This window comes from Pleurodeles waltl, chromosome 2_1 (assembly GCF_031143425.1).
Source record: "Pleurodeles waltl isolate 20211129_DDA chromosome 2_1, aPleWal1.hap1.20221129, whole genome shotgun sequence".
NCBI classification, from domain to species: Eukaryota; Metazoa; Chordata; class Amphibia; order Caudata; family Salamandridae; genus Pleurodeles; species Pleurodeles waltl.
The window spans coordinates 45,293,172-45,317,157 of record NC_090438.1 but is presented as its reverse complement, the minus strand read 5'-3'; the positions used below and the strand labels follow the sequence as shown (position 1 = coordinate 45,317,157).

The window sequence follows — 23,986 nt, the reverse complement described above, 5'->3', positions numbered from 1 at the left end:
ATTGATGGGTCCTAGGCCCATCTCTTGTCTTTCCCTCTCTATGGCTAGGATCTGTCTTTCCAAAGCCAATCTTTTGGCCATCCTGGCTAACTGGATGTCCTCTTCACTGGGGCTATCCTCAGTGATTTCAGAGGTGTTGGTCTCTCCTGTGAGGGAACCAGCATCTCTGACTATTATTTTTGGAGTCAGGGTTTGAGGGACCCTGTTCTCCCTAGATAGGATTGGTAGGGGGGAATTGTCCTCCAAGTCACTATCCTCTTCCTCTGAGTTGCCACCCTCAGAGGGGTTGGCCTTTTCAAACTCTGCCAAAAGCTCCTGGAGCTGTATTTTGGTAGGTTTGGGGCCCATTGTTATTTTCTTTATTTTACAGAGTGACCTTAGCTCCCTCATCTTAAGATGGAGGTAAGGTGTGGTGTCGAGTTCCACCACAGTCACATCTGTGCTAGACATTTTGCTTCTAAAAGTTGGAATACTTTTTAAGAATCTACAACTGGTTCTAGAATCTAATTCAAACTTTTACAAACTTTTAAACTCTAAAAGAAATGCTAAACAGGATCTAACACAAGGCCCTAGCAGGTCTTTAAAGAATTTAGAAAACTTTTCAAATTGCAAAAATCAATTTCTAATGACAATTTTGGAATTTGTCGTGTGATCAGGTATTGGCTGAGTAGTCCAGCAAATGCAAAGTCTTGTACCCCACCGCTGATCCACCAATGTAGGAAGTTGGCTCTGTATGTGCTATTTCAAAGTAAGGAATAGCATGCACAGAGTCCAAGGGTTCCCCTTAGAGGTAAAATAGTGGTAAAAAGAGATAATACTAATGCTCTATTTTGTGGTAGTGTGGTCGAGCAGTAGGCTTATCCAAGGAGTAGTGTTAAGCATTTGTTGTACATACACATAGACAATAAATGAGGTACACACACTCAGAGACAAATCCAGCCAATAGGTTTTGTATAGAAAAATATCTTTTCTTAGTTTATTTTAAGAACCACAGGTTCAAATTCTACATGTAATATCTCATTCGAAAGGTATTGCAGGTAAGTACTTTAGGAACTTTAAATCATAAAAATTGCATGTATACTTTTCAAGTTATTGACAAATAGCTGTTTTAAAAGTGGACACTTAGTGCAATTTTCACAGTTCCTAGGGGAGGTAAGTTTTTGTTAGTTTTACCAGGTAAGTAAGACACTTACAGGGTTCAGTTCTTGGTCCAAGGTAGCCCACCGTTGGGGGTTCAGGGCAACCCCAAAGTCACCACACCAGCAGCTCAGGGCCGGTCAGGTGCAGAGTTCAAAGTGGTGCCCAAAACACATAGGCTAGAATGGAGAGAAGGGGGTGCCCCGGTTCCGGTCTGCTTGCAGGTAAGTACCCGCGTCTTCGGAGGGCAGACCAGGGGGGTTTTGTAGGGCACCGGGGGGGACACAAGCCCACACAGAAATTTCACCCTCAGCAGCTCGGGGGCGGCCGGGTGCAGTGTAGAAACAGGCGTCGGGTTCGCAATGTTAGTCTATGAGAGATCTCGGGATCTCTTCAGCGCTGCAGGCAGGCAAGGGGGGGATTCCTCGGGGAAACCTCCACTTGGGCAAGGGAGAGGGACTCCTGGGGGTCACTTCTCCAGTGAAAGTCCGGTCCTTCAGGTCCTGGGGGCTGCGGGTGCAGGGTCTCTCCCAGGCGTCGGGACTTTGGATTCAAAGAGTCGCGGTCAGGGGAAGCCTCGGGATTCCCTCTGCAGGCGGCGCTGTGGGGGCTCAGGGGGGACAGGTTTTGGTACTCACAGTATCAGAGTAGTCCTGGGGTCCCTCCTGAGGTGTTGGATCTCCACCAGCCGAGTCGGGGTCGCCGTGTGCAGTGTTGCAAGTCTCACGCTTCTTGCGGGGAGCTTGCAGGGTTCTTTCAAGGCTGCTGGAAACAAAGTTGCAGCCTTTCTTGGAGCAGGTCCGCTGTCCTCGGGAGTTTCTTGTCTTTTCGAAGCAGGGGCAGTCCTCAGAGGATGTCGAGGTCGCTGGTCCCTTTGGAAGGCGTCGCTGGAGCAGGATCTTTGGAAGGCAGGAGACAGGCCGGTGAGTTTCTGGAGCCAAGGCAGTTGTCGTCTTCTGGTCTTCCTCTGCAGGGGTTTTCAGCTAGGCAGTCCTTCTTCTTGTAGTTTGCAGGAATCTAATTTTCTAGGGTTCAGGGTAGCCCTTAAATACTAAATTTAAGGGCGTGTTTAGGTCTGGGGGGTTAGTAGCCAATGGCTACTAGCCCTGAGGGTGGGTACACCCTCTTTGTGCCTCCTCCCAAGGGGAGGGGGTCACAATCCTAACCCTATTGGGGGAATCCTCCATCTGCAAGATGGAGGATTTCTAAAAGTTAGAGTCACTTCAGCTCAGGACACCTTAGGGGCTGTCCTGACTGGCCAGTGACTCCTCCTTGTTGCTTTCTTTGTTCCCTCCAGCCTTGCCGCCAAAAGTGGGGGCCGTGGCCGGAGGGGGCGGGCAACTCCACTAAGCTGGAGTGCCCTGCTGGGCTGTGACAAAGGGGTGAGCCTTTGAGGCTCACCGCCAGGTGTCACAGCTCCTGCCTGGGGGAGGTGTTAGCATCTCCACCCGGTGCAGGCTTTGTTACTGGCCTCAGAGTGACAAAGGCACTCTCCCCATGGGGCCAGCAACATGTCTCTGGTGTGGCAGGCTGCTGGAACTAGTCAGCCTACACAGACAGTCGGTTAAGTTTCAGGGGGCACCTCTAAGGTGCCCTCTGGGGTGTATTTTGCAATAAAATGTACACTGGCATCAGTGTGCATTTATTGTGCTGAGAAGTTTGATACCAAACTTCCCAGTTTTCAGTGTAGCCATTATGGTGCTGTGGAGTTCGTGTTTGACAGACTCCCAGACCATATACTCTTATGGCTACCCTGCACTTACAATGTCTAAGGTTTTGTTTAGACACTGTAGGGGTACCATGCTCATGCACTGGTACCCTCACCTATGGTATAGTGCACCCTGCCTTAGGGCTGTAAGGCCTGCTAGAGGGGTGTCTTACCTATACTGCATAGGCAGTGAGAGGCTGGCATGGCACCCTGAGGGGAGTGCCATGTCGACTTACTCGTTTTGTCCTCACTAGCACACACAAGCTGGCAAGCAGTGTGTCTGTGCTGAGTGAGAGGTCTCCAGGGTGGCATAAGACATGCTGCAGCCCTTAGAGACCTTCCTTGGCATCAGGGCCCTTGGTACCAGAAGTACCAGTTACAAGGGACTTATCTGGATGCCAGGGTCTGCCAATTGTGGATACAAAAGTACAGGTTAGGGAAAGAACACTGGTGCTGGGGCCTGGTTAGCAGGCCTCAGCACACTTTCAATTGTAAACATAGCATCAGCAAAGGCAAAAAGTCAGGGGGCAACCATGCCAAGGAGGCATTTCCTTACACTGGTGCAGTGCAGAGAGTGCATTGATTTTAAGTAAAGTGGCGCAGAGTGCAGTGGTGCAGAGTAGACCGGTGCAGTGCAGAGAGTGCATTGATTTTAAGTAAAGTGGCGCAGAGTGCAGTGGTGAGAGTAGACCGGTGCAGTGCAGAGAGTGCATTGATTTTAGGTAAAGTAGCGCAGAGTGCAGTGGTGCAGAGTAGACGTGTGCAGTGCAGAGAGTGCATTGATTTTAATTAAAGTGGCAGAGAGTGCAGTAATGCAGAGTAGAGTGGGGTAGCGTGCAGTGCAGAGTGCATTGATTTTAAGTAAAGCACAGTAATGCAGAGTAGATTGACGTAGTCTGCAGAGAGGGCATTGATTGTAAGAAAGGTGGCGGAAAGCCAGTGATGCAGAATAGCTTGGCGTAGTGTGCAGAGGGTGCATTGATTTTAAGTAAAGTGGTGTAGAGTGCAGCGATGCAGGCTAGACTGGCGCAGTGTGCCGTGCATAGAGGGCAGGGTAGACTGGCACAGTGTGCCTTTCAGAGACGGCATTGATTTTAAGTAAAGTGGCATAGAGCGCAGAGTAGATTGGTGTAGTGTGCAGTGCAGAGAGTGCACTGATTTTAAGTAAAGTGGTGTAGAGTGCAGTGGTGCATAGTAAATTGGCGTAGAGTGCATTGGTTTTGAATAAAGTGGCATAGAGTGCTGTGGCATTGAGTAGAGTACAGTGGAATGGTGTAGAATGGAGTGGTGTAGAGTTTTCAACAGTGCAGTAAGGTAGCATAGAGTGAAGTGGCGTAGAGTATATTGTTTCAGAGTAGTATGAAGTGGCTGTAGAGTGCAGTGGCGAAGAGTGCAGCGGTGCAGAGTACAGTGATGCAGAGTAGATTAGAGTGGATTGGCATAGAGTGCAGTGGCATGGAGAGGATTTGTACAGAGTAGAGTGCATTGGCATAGAGTGAAGTATTGCAGATGAGTGGCGTAGAGTGAAGTGGTGTAAAGTGGAGAGGTCTAGACGAGTGCTGTAGAGTACAGTGGCAGAGAGTGCAGCGGATCAGAGTTGCATATACTGCATTGGCATAGAGTACAGCTGTGTATAAGAGAGGAGTAGAGTTCAGTAGTGTAGAGTGAGTGGCGTAGAGTCAGGTGGAGTGGCGTAAAGTGGAGCATTCATGGCAAGGTAGCGTATTGCCATTGCAGACAACAAATTTACAATTGAAATGACCATTACATTTGCATAGACATACGGTTTTACTGATAGAACGATACAGCGCACAATGATGTGTAGAAATTTAATCACCTAGCGTATTGTTTTGATCTTATTCAAATATTGGTTTCCATTGCACTTCAGAATTGCCAAAAAATATGCTTTGTGCTTTCCTAATTCGGATATATTGCGAAATATATGCATAGTTAATTTACAGACATTTACATTTTGTTGTGTGCTAGAAAAAAATAACATTGTGCAGCCTTCCACCAGCACACCCCAGTACCCAGCGTGATTGTCACATAAATCCTCTCACTCTGAAACCAGAGAAAGAAAAGTAAACACCAAGCTCCCTCAAGCCAGAGCCTGACATTCGACCTTTGTCTCTGAATGCACCGAAAATGTGACAAGGTAAGAACAAGTTTTACAGTCCTGTTTACAGAAAGGAGCACTGGTGGAAGAATACAAGGGGCGCTTGTAAACAGGCTTTGCTCCATGGAAGGAGGGAACTCAAGCAGGGGAGGGGGCTAAAACAAATAAAGCCAGTGAATGGAAAGCAACGAAATGTGTGTTAGGAACCACAAAGCCAATGGTAAGCAGTGGATGGAATTAATTCCCAGGGAAGACTTCCGACCATCCCCAAGGTGTCTCTAGCAAACCAGATAGCTGCGCTGTCTGGCAGTCTTAGACCTAAAATTGAGATGACAGCATGAAGAAGGCTGATGAGTAACCAAGTATCTTAGATGCTTATGGGCAAGTTGAGTGTCTAACTACCCTGCATTAAAGAGACAACAGAGAAAAGGTTGCCGAGAGGATGCGGAGTGAAAGCCAAGAGATTGGTGGACGAGATGAGGTCTCAGGCCTTGCCGGACTATCAGAATCCTCTCAGCTTTGGCCATGTGACAAAAAGATGGCGTTTCCAAGGGATGAGTGTTTAATCTCACCAGCTGGATGAACAGCTTATTGTAAGGGACTGAGTTTGAGTGAGTGATATGAGACACACAACTTGATACATAGTAAGGAGGTAGCCCATGCATCCTTTGTGATTTTAATGCAGCTCAGCCTACTGGACCGACCTCAGCGAGTTGAGTGATGGTGGCGCAGTGGTCAATCGGAGTCCTATATATGAAGACACGTCAGACAGCTCTCTTTACAGGTCCCCCTTGATGCCTTCAGGGCAGGAACACATGGCTGCGGTGGGCTGGAATGAGTACTGATGTTCAGACCCAACAGTACCTTCAAGCGTGTTGCGACCATGGTGCTCCATCTAGACTCCTTGGAGACCCTCTGGGCCAGGTCATGGTTGTGGAGGAAACGGAGAGTCAGGGTATGTGTTACCCCATCTAGACTTACTCCCTTCCTTGGTGACCCTCTGGGCCTGGTCATGGTTGTGGAGGAAAGGGAGAGTCAGGGAATGTGTTACCCCGTCTAGACTTACTCCCTTCCTTGGAGCTCCTCTGGGCCTGGTCATGGTTGCAGAGGAAAGGGAGGGTCAGGGAATGTGTTACTCTGTCTAGACTTACTCCCTTCCTTGGTGCTCGTGGGGACCTGGTAATGGGTGCAGAGGGCAGGGCCAGGCTGCCTGGATCTCTTTGTAGACATACTCCTTTCCTTGGAGACCTCTATGTTCTGGCTCGGGGTGCAGAGGAATTGAAGGACGTGGATGGGAATGTGGTTCTCAGCCTACACTTACTCACTTCCTAGTCACTCGTGGGGACCTGGTCATGGTTGCGAAGGAAAGGGAGGACCAGGGTACCTGGATATCTGCGTAGACTTACTCCCTTCCTTGGAGCTCACGGGGCCTGGTTCAGGGTGCAGAGGAATGGAAGGACCAAGGATGGTTACATGGTTCTCACTCTAGACTTACTCCCTTCCTTGGAGCTACCCTGGGCCTGGTCATGTGTGCAGAGGAAAGGGAGGGTCATGGTACGTGTTACTCAGTCTAGACTTAATACCTTCTTTGGAGCTCACGGGGTCTAGTCTGGGGTGCAGAGGGGTGGAAGGACCATGGTTTGTTACCTGGATCTCTGCATAGACTTACTCCCTTCCTTGGAGTCTCGGTGTCCTGGTCTGGGGTGCAGAGGGATGGAAGGATCAGGGACGGGTACGAGGTTCTCAGTACACACACACTCCCTTCCTTGAAGCTCTTAGGTTCCTGGTCAGGAGTGTGGGGGATGGAAGCCCCAGGCCAGGTACATGATGCTTCAGATGGGGCCTGGTCCTGGTGGGAAGGTAAGGAAGGCCCAGACCAGGTACATGATGCTTCTGATGGGGCCTGGTTGGGGTGGGCAGGTAAGGAAGGCCCAGACCAGGTACATGATGCTTCTGATGGGGCCTGGTTGGGGTGGGCAGGTAAGGAAGGCCCACACTAGGTACATGATGCTTCTGATGGGGCCTGGTTCGGGTGGGCAGGTAAGGAAGGCCCACGCCAGGTACATGATGCTTCTGATAGGGCCTGGTCGGGTGGGGGGGAGTAAGGAAGGGCTGGAACATGATGCTTCTGATGATGCCTGGTCCGGGTGGGGAGGTAAGGAAGGCCCAGGCCAGGTACATGATGTTTCTGATGGAGCGTGGTTGGGTGGGGAGGTAAGGAAGGCCCAGGCCAGGTACATGATGCTTCTGATGGGGCCTGGTCGGATGGGGAGGTAAGGAAGGGCAGGTACATGATGCTTCTGATGGGGCCTGGTCCGGTGGGGAGGTAAGGAAGGCCCATGCCAGGTACATGATGCTTCTGATGGGGCCTGGTCGGGTGGGCAGGTAAGGAAGGCCCAGGCTAGGTACATGATGTTTCTGATGGGGCCTGGTCGGATGGGGAGGTAAGGAAGGCCCAGGCCAGGTACATGATGCTTCTGATGGGGCCTGGTCGGATGGGGAGGTAAGGAAGGCTCATGCCAGGTACATGATGCTTCTGATGGGGCCTGGTCCGGGTGGGGAGGTAAGGAAGGCCCAGGCCAGGTACATGAGGCTTCTGATAGGGCCTGGTCCAGGTGGGCAGGTAAGGAAGCCCAGGTCAGGTACATGATGCTTCTGATGGGGCCTGGTCCGGGGGGGGGAGGTAAGGAAGGCCCAGGCCAGGTACATGATGTTTCTGATGGGGCCTGGTCGGATGGGGAGGCAAGGAAGGGCAGGTACATGCTTCTGATGGGGCCTGGTCCGGTGGGGAGGTAAGGAAGGCCCATGCCAGGTACATGGTGTTTCTGATGGGGCCTGGTTGGATGGGGAGGTAAGGAAGGCCTAGACCAGGTACATGATGCTTCTGATGGGGCCTGGTCGGGTAGGGAGGTAAGGAAGCCCCATGCCAGGTACATGATGCTTCTGATGGGGCCTGGTCCGGGTGGGCAGGTAAGGAAGGGCAGGTACATGATGCTTCTGATGGGATCTAGTCCGGGTGGGGAAGTAAGGAAGGGTAAGCCTGCTCTCTGAGTTTGTGCCAGTTTAACACATGCCAACTTGCGACACTTGGGTCTTATCGTATTGTGCCCACTTTAAGAGCTCATGGTTCCCCCGTAAGCCGCAGCTGGCATAGTGTACATTCCATCCTTTGGTGATCACATTCTTGGAAAAGCCATTACAGAAGTAAATCTGCTAATGGAGTGAGGCATCGTACATGGGCCGCCGTCTGGACTTTTAAAATGTGGTCAGTTTTAGATTCTCCTTCGTTCTTTATTCCGTGGTCGCCGTTCAAGATCTCTATGGTCTGCATGAATCAGTCACCCAATAAATATGTCATAAAGGCTCCATCTACTAAGACACTGCGCCTGGACCATGACATTTATATGAAACAACTTTAGATTTTTTTAAATTACTTTTGCATCAATTCTTATTTGTAATTTTGCTGTTCGCGTGTATTTGTATGGAAGTTGTATTCAGTGCAGCTGGTGTAGGGTGAGGCAGCGACTGAAGGGCACCGTCCTTAGAGCAATTAACCCCCCTCCCCTCTTATTTGTGTTCAAACACGTCAGTCTTGAGTTTAGCCCTCTCATGGATCCTAGAAGCTTTACCATATTCTTTGATTCATTGGCTTGTATGGTTCCACTGCTTGCTTTTCAAGCACTATTTTTTTCCTTTTTGGTTAGGCACTCCACAAGAGTGCATGTGTTTTCCAGGTCTCTCCCTCCTGTAATTCGCTCCCCATGCATTCTGTGTTGCTCTCTGTCACCCATGTGCTTCTCCCTGCCCCCTCCATGTTGTACACGCTCTTGTGTCCTACCCCATTGCTTTCTCGCTGCCCAGGTTCTTCTTCCCTGCCTTCCCCACATTGCACCCTTGCCCGTTGCTTCTCCTCCCCAACCCCGCTCCTCGTGTTGCTTCCACCCTCCCCCTTTGGGTTGCTCCCCCCCACCTGCGCCCTCCTTCTATGTTGCTCATTTCTTCTCCTTCCATTCCCCTACTTTCTCCCCCCACCAACGTCCTCTGTATTGCTCCCCACCCCGCTTAAAAAATACTTTCACACTTTTTTCTTTCTCTTTGCCGATCCAACTCAGTTTGTCAAATGAAAAGAAAAAAAACAGGCAAGTCGTAGGCTTTAAAAATATTTTTTAGACATGCTGCACAGCATAGAGGAGACTGCATAAGGCTGTGGTTCTCAACTTTTTGACCTCTATAGATCCCCACTTTATCATTATTGGAGCCCTGTGATCCCCCCTGAATGATTATTGGAATGGGGAGACCACCCCACTGAAGCATTACTGAAAGCTGGGGACCTAATCAGTTAATATTATTTCGTTTTCTGAGCAGTCGTGGAACCCCGAGGAGGCTTTGCAGACCCCCAGGGGTCCTCGGACCACAGGTTAGGAACCACTGCTGTATGGCATGGCTAAGAAGGATTGATAAAGACAGTAGGTTTCACAGGGGAGACCTGTTGGCTTTCCCAGGACTTGTTAGATCATGCATTAGCCAGGACTACCGAAGAATCATCCAACCTACTCATCCTCCACCTCCCCTTTGTAACATAAATAGATCCAGTAGATAGGAATAATCCATTTTCTGAGGGGTGCTTAGCCCTCCATCTCCCCTGTTGTTAGATAGAATGACTGCTGAAGAATAATCCAACCTGTGAGTGCGTCTCACCCTCCATCTCTCCTCTCATTAGATAGATTGACTGCAGAGGAATAATCCAACCTGTAAGGAGTGCCATGCCCTCCATCTCCCCTCTTGTTAAATAGAGTGACTGCTGAGAAATAATTCACCCTTTGAGGGAGCCTCAACCTCCATCTACCCTATTGTTAGATTGACTGCTAAGGGCTAATCCAACCTGTGAGGACACCTCGCCCTCCATCTCCTCTCTTGTTAGATAGATTGACTGATGAGGACTAATCCAACCTGTGAGGGGTGCCATGCCCTCCATTTCCCTTGTTGTTAGAGTGACTGATGAGGAATAATTAAACCTCTGAATGGCACCTCACTCTCCATTTTAACTCTTGCTAGAGTGACTGCTGAGGACTAAGCCAACCTGTAAGGAGTGCCATGCCCTCCATCTCCCCTCTTGAAAAATAGATTGACTGCTGAGGAATTATCTAACCTTTGAGGATCTTACCCTCCATCTTCCTCTTGTTAGATAGATTGACTGCTGAGGAATAATCCATCCTGTGAGGGGTGGTCCTCCCTTCATCTCCAGTCTTGCTATATGGAGTGACTGCTGAGGAATAATCCAACCTGTGACTGTGCCTCACCCTCCATCTCCCCTCTTGTTAGAGTGACTGCTGAGGAATACTCCAACCTGTGAGGGAGTGCCTCCCCCTCAATCTCACCTCTTGTTAGATAGTGAGGAGTGAAGAATAATCCAATCTGTGATTGCGCCTCACCCTCCTTCTCCCCTCATGTTAGAGTGACTGCTGAGGAATAATCCTTTCTTTGATTATGAGCTGGTACAATCTGGCTTCCATGGTGGAAGTGAAGGACTTTATATGCAGCTTTAACTCGAATAGTGCACCGACTTCAGAAGGAAGAGGTAGGTGGGAGCAGAAGCATAGCGGGATAGTGGGCTCGAAGAGAGGACCTTCTACTTAAATGAGGTGAGTATAGAGATGCCTAGCACCTCAGTCAGAGAAGTGAAAAAAGCAGTCCGCTTAAAAAGCAAGTAATGACCCAGTTTTATATGTACAAACCCAGAGACAGTGGTCTGGTGGGACAAAGCAGGGTTCATCAGCAACCAGATGGCTCACATGCAAGAATTGTCTTAGCATCCTCTTCTCTTCCTTTCAAGTGCACCCCAAAGTGGTATATGTGAACCCAGCAAACCTTTCATTCACAATGTAATGTCAAAAAGGATGCCCAAAGCCCCCACCCTGCACATTCTGAGGGGTTCAGAGGAGTCCTCTCTGCCCATTCAGATCACCCTGTGGTTTTCTTCTTTGAGTAATTTCACACCTATTCAAACCCTACTGAGAATTTCAGGCAGGGAAAAGGCAGCTTTCTAAAGTTTTTTACATATTTATTTAAAATCCAACTTTACTATTCGATTGGATTTGAATAACTATTAAATATAATCTTTTATATTTCTAGCTAGTGCCATTCCTGAGATACAATATTAGGATTTTTTTATCTGTATGTGCATGCAGGTATGTGTGTGCGAAGGCAGGTGTGTGTGGGCGCACTGGTGTGTGTGTGTGTGCAAAGGCAGGCAGGTGTGCGCGTGTGTGTGTGTGTGTGTGTATGGGACACGCAGGTGGTGTGTGTGGGAGTGCAGGCAGCTGCGTGCGCGCAGGTATGTGTGTGTGGGGCGCGCTGGTGTGTGTGCACAGGTGTGTGTGTGTGCGAGTGCAGGCAGGTGTGTGTGTGCGCGCAGGTTCGTGTATGTGTGTACGTGCGCAGGTATATGTGTGCGTGTGTAGGCAGGTGTGTGTGTGCGAGTGCAGGTAGGTGTGTGTGAGTGTGCAGGTAGGTGTGTGTGAGTGTGCAGGTAGGTGTGTGTGAGTGTGCAGGTAGGTGTGTGTGAGTGTGTGCAGGTATGTGTGTGTGAGAGTGTGCAGGTATGTGTGTGAGTGTGCAGGTATGTGTGTGCGAGTGCAGGCAGGTATGTGTGTGCGAGTGCAGGCAGGTATGTGCGAGTGCAGGCAGGTGTGTGTGCAGGTGTGTGTGCGAGTGCAGGCAGGTGTGTGCGTGCACAGGTTTGTGTGTGTGAGTGCAGGCAGGTGTGCGTGCGCAGGTATGTGTGTGCGAGTGCAGGCAGGTGTGTGTGTGTGTGTGTGTGCGTGCGCAGGTTTGTGTTCGCAAGTGCAGGCAGTGTGTGTGTGCAGGTATGTGTGTGGAGTGCAGGCAGGTGTGTGTGCAGGCAGGTGTGTGTGCATGTGCAGGTATGTGTGTGGAGTGCAGGCAGGTATGTGTGTGCATGCTCAGGTATGTGTGCCCGAGTGCAGGCAGGTTGTGTGTGCAGGTGTGTGTGCGTGCGCAGGTTTGTGTTCGTGAGTGCAGGCAGGTGTGTGGCGTGCGCAGGTATGTGTGTGGAGTGCAGGCAGGTGTGTGCGTGCGCAGGTATGTGTGTGGAGTGCAGGCAGATATGTGTGTGCGTGCGCAAGTATGTGTGCACGAGTGCAGGCAGGTGTGTGGAGTGCAGGCAGGTGTGTGTGTGGAGTGCAGGCAGGTATGTGTGTGCGTGCGGAGGTATGTGTGCGCGAGTGCAGGCAGGTGTGTGTGCGTGCGCAGGTATGTGTGTGGATTGCAGGCAGGTGTGTGTGCAGGTGTGTGTGTGTGGAGTGCAGGTATGTGTGTGGAGTGCAGGCAGGTGTGTGTGCATGCGCAGGTATGTGTGCGCGTGTGCAGGCAGGTGTGTGTGCAGGTATGTGTGTGGAGTGCACGCAGGTGTGTGTGAGTGTGTGGAGTGCAGGCAGGTGTGTGTGTGAGTGCAGGCAGGTGTGTGTGTCTGTGAGTGCAGGCAGGTGTGTGTGTGTGAGTGCAGGCAGGTGTGTGTGTGAGTGCAGGCAGGTGTGTGTGGGCAGATGTGTGTGTGGAGTGCAGGCAGGTGTGTGCGCGTGTGTAGGTATGTGTGTGCAAGTGTGTGTGGAGTGCAGGCAGGTGTGTGTGCAGGTATGTGTTTGGAGTGCAGGCAGGTGTGTGTGTGTGCGGGAGTGCAGGCAGGCGTGTAGGTGTGTGTGCAGGTATGTGTGTGTGGAGTGCAGGCAGGTGTGTGTGCGCAGGCAGGTATGTGTGCGCGCAAGTGCAGGCAGGTGTGCGTGCGGGAGTGCAGGCAGGTGTGTGCATGCGTGCGCAGGCAGGTGTGCGTGCGCGAGTGCAGGAAGGTGTGTGTGCGTGTGCAGGTGTGTGTGCGTGCACGCAGGTTTGAGTTCGCGAGTGCAGGCAGGTGTGTGTGGGCCAGGTATGTGTGTGGAGTGCAGGCAGAGGTGTGTTCAGGTATGTGTGTGGAGGGCAGGTGTGTATGTGTGCGGGAGTGCAGGCAGGTGTGCAGGTGTGTGTGCAGGTATGTGTGTGCGAGTGCAGGCAGATGTGTTTGCAGGTATGTGTGTGAGTGCAGGCAGGTTTGTGGAGTGCAGGCAAGTGTGTGTGTGCAGAGTGCAGGCAGGTGTGTGTGCGTGCGTGCGCAGGTATGCATGCGCAGGTGCAGGCAGGTGTGTGTGTGTGTGCACAGGTAGGTGTGTGTGTGGAGTGCAGGCTGGTGTGTGTGCGTGCGCAGGTATATGTGTGTAGTGCAGGCTGGTGTGTGTGCGTGCGCAGGTATATGTGTGGAGTGCAGGCAGGTGTTTGTGCGTGCACAGATATGTGTGTGGAGTACAGGCAGGTGTGTGTGCGCGTGCGCAGGTATGTGTGTGGAGTGCAGGCAGGTGTGTGTTAGTGCAGGCAGGTCTGTGCGTGCGCAGGTATGTGTGTGTAGGTATGTGTGGAGTGCAGGCAGGTATGTGTGTGGAGTGCCTGCAGGTGTGTGCGAGTGCCTGCAGGTGTGTGCGCATGCGCAGGCATGTGTGTGGAGTCAGGCAGGTGTGTGTGCGCGCCTCCTGGGCTCCTTGAAACCAGTGGGTAGTTTTACTTTCCTCTGCGCCCCTGGGGGAGCCGGTGCCACCATGGCCCAGGTGTGTGTGTGTGCGCCTAGGTGTGTGTGCGCACGGTCAGGTGTGTGTGTGTATGTGTGTGTGTGTGCGAGGGCGCGCCTCCGGGGCTCCTTGAAACCAGAGGGTAGTTTCACTTTCCTCTGCGCCCCTGGGTGAGCCGGTGCCGCCCTGGCCCAGGTGTGTGTGTGTGTTTGCGTGCGCGTGCCTCCGGGGCTCCTTGAAACTTTCCTCTGCGCCCCTGGGTGAGCCGGTGCCACCCTGGCCCAGGTGTGTGTGTGTGTGTGCGCGCGCCCAGGTGTGTGTGTGTGCGTGCGCGCTCCTCCGGGGCTCCTTGAAACCACTGGGTAGTTTCACTTTCCTCTGCGCCCCTGGGTGACCCGGTGCCACCCTGGCCCAGGTGTGTGTGTGTGTGTGCCTAGGTGTGTGTGCGCACGGCCAGGTGTGTGTGTGTGTGTGTGTGCGCGCGCGCCTCCGGGGCTCCTTGAAACCACTGGGTAGTTTCACTTTCCTCTGCGCCCCTGGGTGACCCGGTGCCACCCTGGCCCAGGTGTGTGTGTGTGCGCGCGCGCCCAGGTGTGTGCGTGCGCGCGCCTCCGGGGCTCCTTGAAACCACTGGGTAGTTTCACTTTCCTCTGCGCCCCTGGGTGACCCGGTGCCACCCTGGCCCAGGGGTTCAGAGGAGTCCTCTCTGCCCATTCAGATCACCCTGTGGTTTTCTTCTTTGAGTAATTTCACACCTATTCAAACCCTACTGAGAATTTCAGGCAGGGAAAAGGCAGCTTTCTAAAGTTTTTTACATATTTATTTAAAATCCAACTTTACTATTCGATTGGATTTGAATAACTATTAAATATAATCTTTTATATTTCTAGCTAGTGCCATTCCTGAGATACAATATTAGGATTTTTTTATCTGTATGTGCATGCAGGTATGTGTGTGCGAAGGCAGGTGTGTGTGGGCGCACTGGTGTGTGTGTGTGTGTGCAAAGGCAGGCAGGTGTGCGCACGTGTGTGTGTGTGTATGGGACACGCAGGTGGTGTGTGTGGGAGTGCAGGCAGCTGCGTGCGCGCAGGTATGTGTGTGTGGGGCGCGCTGGTGTGTGTGCACAGGTGTGTGTGTGCGAGTGCAGGCAGGTGTGTGTGTGCGCGCAGGTACGTGTATGTGTGTACGTGCGCAGGTATATGTGTGCGTGTGTAGGCAGGTGTGTGTGCATGCACAGGTGTGTGTGCGAGTGCAGGCAGGTGTGTGCGAGTGCAGGCAGGTGTGTGCGAGTGCGCAGGTAGGTGTGTGTGAGTGTGCAGGTATGTGTGTGTGAGTGTGCAGGTATGTTCGTGTGAGTGTGCAGGTATGTGTGTGTGAGAGTGTGCAGGTATGTGTGTGAGTGTGCAGGTATGTGTGTGCGAGTGCAGGCAGGTAAGTGTGTGCGAGTGCAGACAGACAGGTATGTGCGACTGCAGGCAGGTGTGTGTGCAGGTGTGTGTGCGAGTGCAGGCAGGTGTGTGCGTGCACAGGTTTGTGTGTGTGAGTGCAGGCAGGTGTGCGTGCGCAGGTATGTGTGCGCGAGTGCAGGCAAGTGTGTGTGTGTGTGTGCGTGCGCAGGTTTGTGTTCGCAAGTGCAGGCAGGTGTGTGTGCAGGTATGTGTGTGGAGTGCAGGCAGGTGTGTGCGTGCAGGCAGGTGTGTGTGCGTGTGCAGGTATGTGTGTGGAGTGCAGGCAGGTATGTGTGTGCATGCTCAGGTATGTGTGCCCGAGTGCAGGCAGGTTGTGTGTGCAGGTGTGTGTGCGTGCGCAGGTTTGTGTTTGCGAGTGCAGGCAGGTGTGTGGCGTGCGCAGGTATGTGTGTGGAGTGCAGGCAGGTGTGTGGCGTGCGCAGGTATGTGTGTGGAGTGCAGGCAGGTGTGTGTGTGCGCAGGTATGTGTGTGGAGTGCAGGCAGATATGTGTGTGCGTGCGCAAGTATGTGTGCACCAGTGCAGGCAGATGCGTGGAGTGCAGGCAGGTGTGTGTGTGGAGTGCAGGCAAGTATGTGTGTGCGTGCGGAGGTATGTGTGCGCGAGTGCAGGCAGGTGTGTGTGCGTGCGCAGGTATGTGTGTGGATTGCAGGCAGGTGTGTGTGCAGGTGTGTGTGTGTGGAGTGCAGGTATGTGTGTGGAGTGCAGGCAGGTGTGTGTGCATGCGCAGGTATGTGTGCGCGTGTGCAGGCAGGTGTGTGTGTGGAGTGCACGCAGGTGTGTGTGTGTGTGTGGAGTGCAGGCAGGTGTGTGTGTGTGAGTGCAGGCAGGTGTGTGTGTCTGTGAGTGCAGGCAGGTGTGTGTGTGTGAGTGCAGGCAGGTGTGTGTGTGTGTGTGAGTGCAGGCAGGTGTGTGTGGGCAGATGTGTGTGTGTGGAGTGCAGGCAGGTGTGTGCGCGTGTGTAGGTATGTGTGTGCAAGTGTGTGTGGAGTGCAAGCAGGTGTGTGTGCAGGTATGTGTTTGGAGTGCAGGCAGGTGTGTGTGTGTGCGGGAGTGCAGGCAGGCGTGTAGGTGTGTGTGCAGGTATGTGTGTGTGGAGTGCAGGCAGGTGTGTGTGCGCAGGCAGGTATGTGTGCGCGCAAGTGCAGGCAGGTGTGTGTGCGGGAGTGCAGGCAGGTGTGTGCATGCATGCGCAGGCAGGTGTGCGTGCGCGAGTGCAGGAAGGTGTGTGTGCGTGTGCAGGTGTGTGTGCGTGCACGCAGGTTTGAGTTCGCGAGTGCAGGCAGGTGTGTGTGGGCCAGGTATGTGTGTGGAGTGCAGGCAGAGGTGTGTTCAGGTATGTGTGTGGAGGGCAGGTGTGTATGTGTGCGGGAGTGCAGGCAGGTGTGCAGGTGTGTGTGCAGGTATGTGTGTGCGAGTGCAGGCAGATGTGTTTGCAGGTATGTGTGTGAGTGCAGGCAGGTTTGTGGAGTGCAGGCAAGTGTGTGTGTGCAGAGTGCAGGCAGGTGTGTGTGCGTGCGCAGGTATGCATGCGCGGGTGCAGGCAGGTGTGTGTGTGTGTGCACAGGTAGGTGTGTGTGGAGTGCAGGCTGGTGTGTGCGTGCGCAGGTATATGTGTGTAGTGCAGGCAGGTGTGCGTACGCAGGTATGTGTGTGGATTGCAGGCAGGTGTTTGTGCGTGCACAGATATGTGTGTGGAGTACAGGCAGGTGTGTGTGCGTGCGCAGGTATGTGTGTGGAGTGCAGGCAGGTGTGTGTGCAGGTGTGTGTTAGTGCAGGCAGGTGTGTGCGTGCGCAGGTATGTGTGTGTTAGTGCAGGCAGGTGTGTGCGTGCGCAGGTATGTGTGTGTAGGTATGTGTGGAGTGCAGGCAGGTATGTGTGTGGAGTGCCTGCAGGTGTGTGCGAGTGCCTGCAGGTGTGTGCGCATGCGCAGGCATGTGTGTGGAGTCAGGCAGGTGTGTGTGCGCGCCTCCTGGGCTCCTTGAAACCAGTGGGTAGTTTTACTTTCCTCTGCGCCCCTTGGGGAGCCGGTGCCACCATGGCCCAGGTGTGTGTGTGTGTGCGCCTAGGTGTGTGTGCGCACGGTCAGGTGTGTGTGTGTATGTGTGTGTGTGTGCGAGCGCGCGCCTCCGGGGCTCCTTGAAACCAGAGGGTAGTTTCACTTTCCTCTGCGCCCCTGGGTGAGCCGGTGCCGCCCTGGCCCAGGTGTGTGTGTGTGCGCGCGCGCGCCTCTGGGGCTCCTTGAAACTTTCCTCTGCGCCCCTGGGTGAGCCGGTGCCACCCTGGCCCAGGTGTGTGTGTGTGCGCGCGCCCAGGTTTGTGCGTGCGCGCGCCTCCGGGGCTCCTTGAAACCACTGGGTAGTTTCACTTTCCTCTGCGCCCCTGGGTGACCCGGTGCCACCCTGGCCCAGGTGTGTGTGTGTGTGCCTAGGTGTGTGTGCGCACGGCCAGGTGTGTGTGTGTGTGTGTGTGTGTGTGTGCGCGCGCGCGCCTCCGGGGCTCCTTGAAACCACTGGGTAGTTTCACTTTCCTCTGCGCCCCTGGCTGAGCTGGTGCCACCCTGGTCCAGGTGTGTGCGCGCGCGCTTCCTGGGCTCTTCGAAACTTTACTTTGCGTCCCTGGGTGAGTCGGTGCCACCTTGGCCCAGGAGTGTGTGTGCGCGGCTATGTGTGTGTGCGCGCGCGCTTCCAGGTGTGTGTGTGTGTGTGTGCGCACACGCGCCTCCGTGGCTCCTTGGAACTTTCCTCTGCGCCCCTGGGTGAGCTGGTGCCACCCTTGCCCAGGTGTGTGTGTGCGCGCGCTCCCAGGTGTGTGTGTGCGCGCGCTTCCAGGTGTGTGCGTGCGCGCGCTTCCAGGTGTGTGTGTGTGCGCACGCGCGCCTCCGGGGCTCCTTGGAACTTTCCTCTGCGTCCCTGGGTGAGCTGGTGCCACCCTGGCCCAGGTGTGTGTGTGTGTGTGTGTGTGCTCGCGCCCAGGTGTAGGTGTGTGCTCGCCCCCAGGTGTAGGTGTGTGCGCGCGCTTCCAGCCACGGGGCTCCTTGAAACCACTGGGTAGTATCACTTTCCTCTGCGCCCCTGGGTGAGCTGGTGCCACCCTGGCCCAGGTGTGTGTGCGCGCGCTCCCAGGTGTGTGCGTGCGCGCGCCTCCGGGGCTCCTTGAAACCAGAGGGTAGTTTCACTTTCCTCTGCGCCCCTGGGTGAGCCGGTGCCACCCTGGCCCAGGTGCCCAGGTGACTCACCTGTGCTGCCTCCTCCGGGGTGGCTTTCGCCAGCACCTGCCGAACAGGCCGAGCGACTGCGGGCCTCGGGGAGCCGGGGTGGTACCGGAACCCCGAGCAGGCAGGCAGGCAGGCGTGCCGGCCAGACTCCACCTGCGCCGGCGCAGCGTTCCGGCCCGGCCCCGGCTCGATTCCTGACACCTCCAGACACCGCGCGCACAGCTCGGCACAGCACTGCCCGGCACAGCACAACCCGGCGCAGCGTTCCGGCACGGCCCCGGCTCGGGCCCAGACACCGCGCGCACCGCTCCGGCCCCGGACCCCTCTTCTGACATGTCTTTTCGTCGCATCTCCAGGGAACCCCGAAAGGTGATCCTGCACAAGGGCTCCACCGGCCTGGGCTTCAACATCGTGGGCGGCGAGGACGGCGAGGGCATCTTCGTCTCCTTCATCCTGGCGGGGGGCCCGGCCGACCTGAGCGGGGAGCTGCGGCGGGGGGACCGCATCCTGTCGGTGAGTACAGCTGGCGTCTGTCTGTCTGTCCGTCCCTGAAGACTTTATGTCCCCAGCCAGGATCACTGAGTGTGTCTGTACCCCTAAACTTCATGTCCCCAACCTGAATCACACCACACAGCACATCCTCAGCTGGGGGGGGGGAGTGTCCACCGTGGGTGCAGGGGCCGGATTCTGTCGGTGATCTCAGCTGGAGTGTGTCTGTACCCCTAAACTTCATGTCCCCAACCTGAATCACACCACACAGCACATCCTCAGCTGGCGGGGGGGGGGTGTCCACCGTGGGTGCAGGGGCCGGATTCTGTCGGTGATCTCAGCTGGAGTGTGTCTGTACCCCTAAACTTCATGTCCCCAACCTGAATCACACCACACAGCACATCCTCAGCTGGGGGGGTGTCCACCGTGGGTGCAGGGGCCGGATTCTGTCGGTGATCTCAGCTGGCGTTTGTCTGTACCCCTAAACTTCATGTCCCCAACCTGACTCACATCACCCAGCACACCCTCAGATGCAGGGGCGGCTCCTGTCGGCGAGGACCACCCCGTGCTCTCTGCCCACCCTCAGGGCTTCATCTCCAGAGTCCGAGTCACTTCAGAGGGGAGGGGGTCCAACCTGGGTCCAGGGACCGGATCCTGCCAGAAGGTACCAACCCCTTGTCCCTGCTCCCACCAAAGATTCATGTTTAACTCGAGTCCCCTCCGGCAGGGCGCAGCTCAGGGGGGGGGGGGGGGGGGGGGGGGCATTCAGCCAAGGTCCTATTAGCGAGTACCCCGCCTGGTACCCCCTCACCCTGAAGACTGAGATGCACAGTCCCACTCCCTTCAGACAGAGCACCCCCTCTGATGCAGGGGTGTCCCACGTATGTCTAGGGGAATAGAACCTCCTCATCCCTGCTCCCCTAAAGTGTCCATGTGCATAGCCTGAGTCACCCCACATAGAGAGCATTCTCCAGTGCAGGGGTCTCCAATGCATGTCCCGGGGACCGGATCCTGGCTGAATATCGCCTCTTGCCCCGGATCCCTGTAAAGACTTCATGTCCAGAGCCTGAGCCCCCTCAGACAGAGCACATATCCAGGGCGGGGGTGTCCACCCTAGGTCCCGGGGACTAGATCCTGCAGTGAGGATCACCGCCTGGCCATTGGCCACAGGCTGAGCCCCCTCAGACTGCCCCAGAGTGTGTCCTCCGATGCATGAAGTGTCCAGTGTATGCACAGGGGAGCAGATCCCGCCCGCCAGTACCACCTCCTTGTGCCCACTCACATCAAAGACTCCTTGTCTTGAGCCCATAGGATGCCCCCGCCTGATTCGCCTCATACTGATTCAGGTAGAGCGCATCATATATTTCAGGGGTGTCCAGCGTAACCCAGGAGCTCTGACCATATGTCAGGCTGTGCACATAAGACACATATAGATACAATGTATATGGATGGGTCTGATTTACATTCACTGATCAGCCATTGATGTCTTGGGTATCCTCGGCCCTCCTGGCCCTAAACTGGCCCTAAACTGGCCCTCCTGCTGTAGAGGTGTTATGTATGTGATTCCGTTTTCAGCGGCTGTATCACCCCGGGAACAGCTATTTCTGACTCAGAGAAGCTGTCGCAGGCCTCATTCAGCAGGGCCCTCCTGCTGTGCGCAGCAACCTCAGGCAGCGAGGGGGCGCTCTTCCATTCACTTCCAGCTGGGACCAAACAAATGCCTGATTTAAAGGGCCACCAGCCCTTCTACGCCCTGTACGCCGGCATCACCATCAAGCTGCAGAGGAAACTTCAACGAATCCAGAACGCTGCCGCACGACTCATCCTGAACATACCCCGCCACCACCACATCTCCGGTCACCCGAAGAAACTCCACTGGCTCCCAGTCAACAAGAGGATAACCTTCAGACTCCTCACCCACGCACACAAAGCCCTGCACAACCGCGGACCAGAACTCATCAACCACTGCGTCTCCTTCTACACTCCTCCTCGCACCCTACGCTCGACCGGACAAGCCCTGGCAGCCGTACCCCGCATTCGCAAAGCCACTTCTCCTACCTAGCAGCGAAGACCTGGAACTCCCTTCCCAGCCACCTTCGCGCCATACAAGACCACCTTCACTTCAGAAGGCAGCTCAAGACCTGGCTCTTCGAGCATTGACCCCGCCCGCCCCCCCCCCCCTCCCCCCCCCCCCCCAGCACCTTGAGACCCTTACGGGTGAGTAGCGCGCTTTATAAATGCGACTGATTGATTTCTTTTATTCAAGTGCCACCCCGTCTGACGCCACCAGAGACCTCCACCTAAACCGCAGTGCAGTGGAAGGAGGAAAGGTCCACAGCTTGTTATCACTTCAGAAGTACTTAATCGAAGCTTTGACTTGGAGGAAGGGTTTTGAATGTGTTTAATCCCTGTGTAGGAGATCTGCCTGCACAAATAATGATTTAAATGGCACCAAATACTTGTTTGTGATTTAGCCCTTTCACTTATTCCAGTGTAGGGGGCTGGGGCGCTTTACCACACACAGAAAGAGTAACTCATACAAGTGTTTACATCGGTGTACAGAAAGTGTTATTTAAGAGCACGAGGGTTGGGTAGGAGACGTGCAGTCACTGAGTGAGTGAAGCGCCGAGAGACGCCAGGTCAGGATGTACAGGGTAACGCGGTGATTGTCTGCACCAAGGAGAGTTTGTTACTTCCCACAGCGGCGCTTCATTCAATCTTACAATAAGAAGAATTTGAGAAAAGAGCAATAAGGTTCCAAACCCACAACGTACAGTTTGCATGTAGCTCCTCGATGCCAGGAAATAGATCAGTGTGCTATATTAGAAGGTTTGCAACTTATGAACGGGAAGTAACTAAATATCTCCGTGTTAAAAGCAGTAGTTCACTTACTTACCTGCGTAAACCACAAATCTCCGATCTGCTTGTAACACGGGGTACTTTGCATCAGGCGCATTGACCCTCTGCGCTACTGTACGAGTCAAAACCTCAATTGGACAAAACACAGAAGTCTCCCAGACCCGCATTAAGCACCACAGTTATTTTACCGCTAACATAACCCCCTCCAGATTGCTGGGCACACAAAGATCTCAGCAGCAGGAGTCTGAACCCCGTAAATGTATATTAAAATTCCACCTCTTTGTGACTGATTCCATGAGCTAGAACACATTTGCTGTCACGTGTCCTTGTTACCAGCTTCCTTCCGGTAGATTAAAAAAATAAATAAATGTACACATTGGCTGTCAGGCTGTTTTTCGAGCTTTTCCCCAGGTGTCTCCGCCCTCTTCACTCTGTCTCACCTTCACCCCCGAAGTATGGCTTCAAGGAGTATTTTTTTTTTCATTTTCAGCGCTGACACTGAAAAGATGACTTGTACAAACTCTGCCGGCCCCACTGTTTTCAAATCGCAGCAGCTGTCCAAAATATCTATGCCCCCTCATTCCAACAACAAGACCCCTCCCCCCGGCAGTGATACCACCAGAGATGCCCAGTGCCAATAGAGAGGCTTGTCTATTTTAGTGTATTTATTTAACGCTGCACTTTAGGTCCAGGGAGGTTTTAGGGGGAGTCTAGTGCCTCGAGTACTGTGTCGAGGCAGCTGCTGACTACACCTGAACCTTGACCTCCCTGGCAGTCTGCTGCATTCCTGATCCACGTCTTCCTGCTGCCACAGAGTCCTGTCTAACAATCGCCAGTCACTGTACCGCATTCCTGACCTGCAGCGCCCTCTGCTGGTCCTGGCCTGAAACAGCACCGTCTGCCCTGGAACCTGCTCCCAAGCTGTTTCATGAGGTTCATTATGAGGCATCATAAATTGGCACCTTTGTTTAGTCTTCTGGAGATGGGGTACCACAGACTTCACACTGGGGTAACACCCTTGACTTTGGTGGAATAGCCTAGTGCACCCTGGGTGTTGTAGTTTTGTGTACATTTAACTAATTAGAGATGTTTACCTGTCATCAGTGATGTGTAGCTGAAAGGTTCAGCGCTGAAGCCAGTGCGTGTGGTCGCCCCTCTTCCCCCCCTCTCCCCCCCACTACTCTTTACATCATCAGGGTACGACGTCTGCCGGCTCTTAAACCTTTGCAGCTGCTTGGAGGCAGATAGAGGTTTCATTTTCGGCGAGAGGCTCTCGACTTTTTACCCACGTGTGACACTATATATTCATTGATGCGTGTTTTCAATTCCGATGTTAGAAGCAAACCGGGTGAACACGGATTGTAGTGCAAAAGTTTGTTTTACTGCCCTCCGCTGTCTGTCAGCCTGCCGCAGGGGCGGCTCAGTGAATTGAACAGTTTAGGGCAAGTTCGAGTCCTGGCAACAACAAGTCCGCCTTCTACTCTCGGAAAGCTCGTAAATTGAGTAACATTAACATTCTGATAATTCCAGGGGCAAGGCGCAGGCCTGTATACAAATTCATGTTAAAATGTACATGTGTTACGATCTCGATATAGGAGCAACTTTGGAACGTGTAAAAGGGAGGTGCGCACCTCGGCCTATGTTTTTAGGAAGATGAATGAACATATTTATCACTCGCACTCCGAACTGGTATTTTGGCGCTGAGAGACTTGTCTTCATTAAACAAACATATTAGGAAGAAGGCAAGGGGAAGGCACGGGACCACTGCTGAAGGCGCGGGTGGGGTTCAGGGGCCACAGGTGTGTGTCTGTAACTCCTTGTGAGGCGTGTTGTGGGCTTCAGGGCGCTGCTTAAGTGCAGGTTTCTGATCCAGGCTAGAGATATAGAGGTATTGGGAAAAAGTGGTCTCGTTGGTGCTTACAAAGGAGTTTGGATCCCGTGGAGGCAGATGATGTTCAAGTAGCACATTGTTTAGCAGAACTGCTTGATAAGGGTAGGTCTTACAGAACAGTTAATTGCTACAGATCGGCTGTTGCTGCAGGTCATGTTCTTATTCCGGGAGTATCCATTGGTAAGAGTCCTTTGGTTTGTAGGGTGATGAAAGGAATTCGTATGACACGTCCACCTACTTGGAAATGGGGGAGGTTGTTCCAGCTCTTTGCTGCGATGTAGATGAAGGATCGTCCTCTGGCGGTTGTTTTTACGAATGTGAGAGATGGTGGCCAGGACCATCTGGGCGGAGCGGAGGGCTCTGGCGGAGGCTGGAAGGAGACGCGGTGGTTCAGGTAGCCTGGTCCTGCGTTGTGTATGGCCTTGTACGTGACGGTGAGTAGCTTGAAGGTGATTCACTTCTCGACCGGGAGCCAGTCGAGGGTCCTC

The 23,986-nt window shown here is 53.7% G+C and overlaps 1 protein-coding gene across 10 annotated transcripts in view; it reads left to right on the top strand.

The window, feature by feature from the left end:
* DLG3 (discs large MAGUK scaffold protein 3) overlaps positions 1 to 23,986 on the top strand; it is a 1,213,683-nt gene that overhangs the window by 851,649 nt on the left and 338,048 nt on the right. For 9 of the 10 annotated variants that reach the window (XM_069209533.1, XM_069209549.1, XM_069209524.1 and 6 more), the window contains one exon: positions 18,616 to 18,772. In XM_069209533.1, coding sequence (XP_069065634.1) covers positions 18,616 to 18,772 — 157 coding nt within the window. Of the gene's footprint in view, positions 1 to 18,305; positions 18,773 to 23,986 lie in introns of those variants that run through there. The other variant, XM_069209601.1, reaches the window with a different exon arrangement.